This window comes from Trifolium pratense, linkage group LG1 (genome assembly GCF_020283565.1).
Source record: "Trifolium pratense cultivar HEN17-A07 linkage group LG1, ARS_RC_1.1, whole genome shotgun sequence".
NCBI classification, from domain to species: domain Eukaryota; kingdom Viridiplantae; phylum Streptophyta; class Magnoliopsida; order Fabales; family Fabaceae; genus Trifolium; species Trifolium pratense.
This window is the reverse complement of record NC_060059.1, coordinates 40,898,002-40,902,875: the sequence shown is the minus strand read 5'-3', so window position 1 is coordinate 40,902,875 and position 4,874 is coordinate 40,898,002. Positions and strand designations below refer to the sequence as shown.

General features: G+C 28.8%; 1 protein-coding gene across 1 annotated transcript; it reads right to left on the bottom strand.

Annotated features, from left to right (window-relative positions):
* Positions 1 to 330: 330 nt before the first annotated feature.
* LOC123897777 (cold-regulated protein 27) lies at positions 331 to 4,454 on the bottom strand. The gene is made up of 5 exons (XM_045948559.1): positions 4,316 to 4,454; positions 3,157 to 3,309; positions 948 to 1,245; positions 750 to 860; positions 331 to 669 (listed from the first exon to the last, which is right to left on the bottom strand). Exons 1-4 carry the CDS (start codon positions 4,319 to 4,321, stop codon positions 769 to 771), a joined length of 549 nt encoding a protein of 182 aa, XP_045804515.1. The 5' UTR covers positions 4,322 to 4,454; the 3' UTR covers positions 331 to 669; positions 750 to 768.
* Positions 4,455 to 4,874: the final 420 nt, after the last annotated feature.

The window sequence follows — 4,874 nt, the reverse complement described above, 5'->3', positions numbered from 1 at the left end:
GATCCTAAAGGTTCTTTACTTAGTTTCTCAAACTTTAGAATAAATTTCATCAGGCAAGTCAACAATGTCACTCACTTATTAGTAGGAGCGGTTTTGTCCTTTGCTTGTGGATATAACTTGTTCATATAGCATTTTTATCATTCAATTCTACTCTACTATTACAACTAGAGGTACACTAGAGGTTGTCACAATAATCCTTCAAATATGCATCAAAGTTACAAAAACATACATAAATGTGTTTTTCTTTAGCTAGTTTAATCCTCGAATGTGTCTTCTATTAATCAACTTAGTCAATTATCAAGAAAAGAGACGTGCCATGACTCATGAGTATGTTTGAAATTTTGATACATTTACGTAGCGTAGTGATAATAAGGCCTCAATCAAATTTTTAAGAACCAAAGTATCAGTTTACTAGTACACTTATACATACTCACAGACATACACATACAAAGAGTTTTAATCTTAAGTTTCCAATTATAAGTCATTTCAAATCATTAGCTTATGTAATATTTGCCAACTCCTCTTCTTGTTGCTCTGCCTAAGAACGTTTCGTTCAGATCAGAACCATCACATTTATGATATTCCCTCATTCATACTTTATGCTGTAGAAATACAATTCTTGTTAACATCTCCAATGGAAGAAGATTTAGATTTGCTCATAGGAACCATCTGAAACAAAAATTGGAAATTAATTTTTTTTTTCTTCTACAAAACCGACATTTAAAATGATATATAAAATAGAACTATACCAGATCATTGTCTTTTGCATCAACAATCAAAAGATTTTCGTCTTTTCGCATTGCTTGTGATTTTCTTTTCACATTTCACTTCTTCGTCAACGAAGTTTTGATCCGACACTTCTGCAACAACCAAGAAAGACATCAATGTGAGAATTATTAAAACAAATTAAATAAAATTAATTGGAATTATTAGAAAATTTGACTAACCTGTATCACTGTAAAGCATATTTTGATGATAAAATTGAGATTCAGTCATATGAAATTGTCCTGCTTTTGAGGAATTTTTCTTCTTTTGGCTGAAACTAACAACTTGTTGAGTTATAGGGGATGCAGCTATTGCACTTTCTTGTTTGCTTGAAGATCTGTAGTGTTGAATCCATGGATTTGCTATTAAATCATGGTGTTGGTTGACTCTACTCATTTGAGAATTGTCTCTCTCACTCATTTGAGAATTCTCTCTCTCAAAATTCATCTTTTGCCAACAACCGCCGCGAAGAACCTTGAACTGTAGGTAAAATACGAAAATTTAATAAGCTTACTTTTGAAATTTTAAGGATTAATGACAATATTGTTTAGAAGTACTTGTCCTCGTCTTTACGATTAGAACAATGGCGTGATTGTCATCGGTGCAATACGAGTTACATTGTTATTTTTTGTAGTTAACTAAGTGGAAGACTAAAATAGTGAGCCTTTATAAGGGTGGGTTTAGAACAATAATACTATATATCTCTGCTCATAAACATGAAAACAAAAATTGATGTCTTTAATCTAAAGTTTAGACTAAAAACATCAACTTTGTCAATCCAAGTTTATCTTATATGTAGAATAGGAGGGAGGTCAAATTTATGGCACAAATTAGATTAACTTTCTATATAGGGATAGAGCCTTCTATATAGGGATAGAGCCAAAGAGGTGGTATTTAAAGAAAGTTAGTTTACTTTAAGTTTAGAGCCATAGACAAAAAAAAAAAGCAACACTTCGAGAGTTACGTTCTGAAATACTCCGTGTTCAGACTTCGGAAGTTACGTATCGAAATGCTCTATGTTCGAATTGTAACTTTCAAAATTTAAAAAAAAAAAATGCTAAAAAAACATTTCTTTATGTTGGGTCATTTCGGAAGATATGTTCTAAATCTCTCCGTGTTTGGATTGCAACTTCTGAAATTTTAAAAAATACTAAAAATACATTTTTCTTATGTTGGGGTTATTTAGGAAGATACGTTCTAAATCTCTCCGAGTTTGAATTGCAACTTCCAAACCGTCATGAGGGGCAATTTCGAAACTTTGGGAGGTTGGAAGCAATGCAGGGGACATAAAGAGAACTTTTTATCTCATTTTTTATCATTGGGTACATAGAGGCCCAATGGGCCGGTACACTAACCTACAATGGGGAAAGCAAGAAGATATTTTCTCTTCGGGCCCCCATGAATCTTTTATACCCCCAATATTCCAATTTTGCCCTTGATAAAAACTTCGGTTCGCAGAAACCGAAGTTTTTTCTAGTTCAAATTCAGGAAAATTTTGGTTAACAGAAACCGAATTTTTATTTCAAGGCAAAAAAATTTGGATTCGTGGAAACCGAAGTTTTTATTGAAGGGCAAAAAAGTAAAATCCAGATGGTGAAAAAGACCCATGGGGGCCTAAAGAAAAAATATCAAGCAAGAATCACCAAAATTTTCATCGTAAACTTCAATTCTTTCATACAGAAATGAAACAATAACCTTCAATACATTAATTTGAATACAGAAATGAGAAAATAAAGTATGATTATTAATTTATAGGTGATGCTAACATGTGCCCTAGAAAATTTATTTAAATACAGTATAATTTTTTTGTTAACGGTATAAAATATTTAATACTTAAAAAGTTGAATTTACAAATTTCAACATAATATTTTAGCATTTTTCTTAATTTATTTTTAAAAAAAAAGTATGATAATTAATGTTAGACGAGTCACTTTATACGCTTCATCACAAAATTAATGTTGTTTTCACATAGATTAAAAAAATCATTAAATTTTATCAAAAATAAAAAAAAATCAATAAATGCTTGACAAAAAAAAAATCAATAAATATAACAATTTTATAAAACTACCATCTCGTTTTTTTATTACAAGTGTGGAAAATGAAGAATTTACGATTCAAACTTTAATCCCTCTAATAATGTGTCATGTAACTACCAACTAAGTTACACTTAAATAACTTATAAAAATATCTTCTTCGTTTTTTGTCCAAATAAATTTGGATTTAAAATTAGAATAAGTTAATATTGAATTGAAAATGTAAAACAACACTTATTTTAAAGCAAAAATTATTTGCTAATAGAAAGATTTTAGTACAAGTTTAAAGTGCAATTAGGAGAACCTCAATTAATACTCTCACAAAATTTTGATATTTTAAGGAATATTGAAATGAAACCTGGCCAGTGGAAGATTGGTTGGGTTTTACTTTGCTGGAAAAAGAAGACCCTGTTTGCTTGGAATCATATAAGTCATTAACAAAAGATGCTTCTATAGACTTTATATACATGCTGTGTTTCTCATCCGTCCACTCTTCATTTTCCCTTATGCCCTGATATTTTTATGAAAAATAGATAGAATATGATGAGCTAGAAATGAAAAAATACATATGTCACAAATTTTATAATAATTTAATTATGATACAAACATTAAAAATATTTCTTGAAAACATTTAAACATATCTTAGTGTGTAAATACTTAATTATATAAATATTTTGTTAGAAAATAATATAATAAAATAATAGTAAAATATGATTAGACTCAAGTATAATTAAAAATACCAATATATATGTTTTAATTATTATACAAATAAAATACTATACATAATCCCACAAAATTTTAAAAAAAAAACAAGGATTTTTATATTGTAAAAAAAATGGTTTTTTTTGGCAAAAAAAATAATAATTTACCTACTAAAACAAGTTAATTTAGAGACTCTCACCAATAATAAGTTTGATTCACGTGATTGGTAGATCTTACATGAATTAATAATACAAAATGTATTAAAAATATATTCAAATTATTAATAAACATAAGCCAGTAGTGAATATTACCACAATCTCCATCAAAGATAGTAATTCGTTTATTCTTTTACTTACACCCCAAAAATAAGCCAAACGGAATATTCTTCATTTCTTTCTAGAAAAAGATATTTTTCTTACACCAAACCAAAAAAAAAAAAAGATATTTTTCATTTCAGATCACACGAAAGCATTTTTTTTCTGAATTTTTTATGTATTTGTTTTGATACCAAACCATGAACTTATGCATGCACTTTATATATAATAATGAAAATAATAATCTTTTATTTTTTTCCTTTTTCGAAAAGGACAAACTTAAACTTAAGCCATTCATTAGCGATAATAACATAAATTAAATACATTTAAGATAAACATTAAATATATGACAGCTAGCTAAATTTGTGGTCAGCTCCTCTAATGCATGATCAACTCCTTAGAGAAAATTACAAACAAAAACAAATATGCAAAAAAATAATAAATAAAATAAACTTGTATGGTTTGAGAAAAAAGGAATTGATTTAGATAAAGAAAAAGTACCTCCATGGATGAATCGGGTTGACTCTTAGTTGACTCGTCCGAGTTAGAACAATTTGGAGAATGAATTTTCTTTGTTTGTTTGAAGTTTTTGAAGAAGAATGATGAAATGATAAATATAATGAAAAAGGGAAAGAGAGAGAAATTTGAAACGGTGTGAAGTTGATTGGAACAAAAAGAGAATGCATTTGTCTGCGCTTTTACACGTGTCGTGGGACCATTCAATTGCCACGTCAGTTTTTGCCTTGATTACCAACATGGTTATCTTTCTGGTGTAGATATTTTCTTAGGGGCATCCAAAATATCTGTTATCCTTTTCCTCACATTTCTTTATCTTATTATATTATTATCATAATAATATTATTCATGTGGCGTAGACATTACTACACTTCAAAATCCGTCGACTATTTTTTTAACTAAATATACCATCGGAAATGGATCGTAATTTAGTGGTAATCGACGTTGAATTTAGTAGAAATAATTATGATTCGATCTCTTGCAAATGTAATTAGGAGGAGGTTGAAATTATTTGATGTCAGAAATCGACCTCCAAATCAAATTG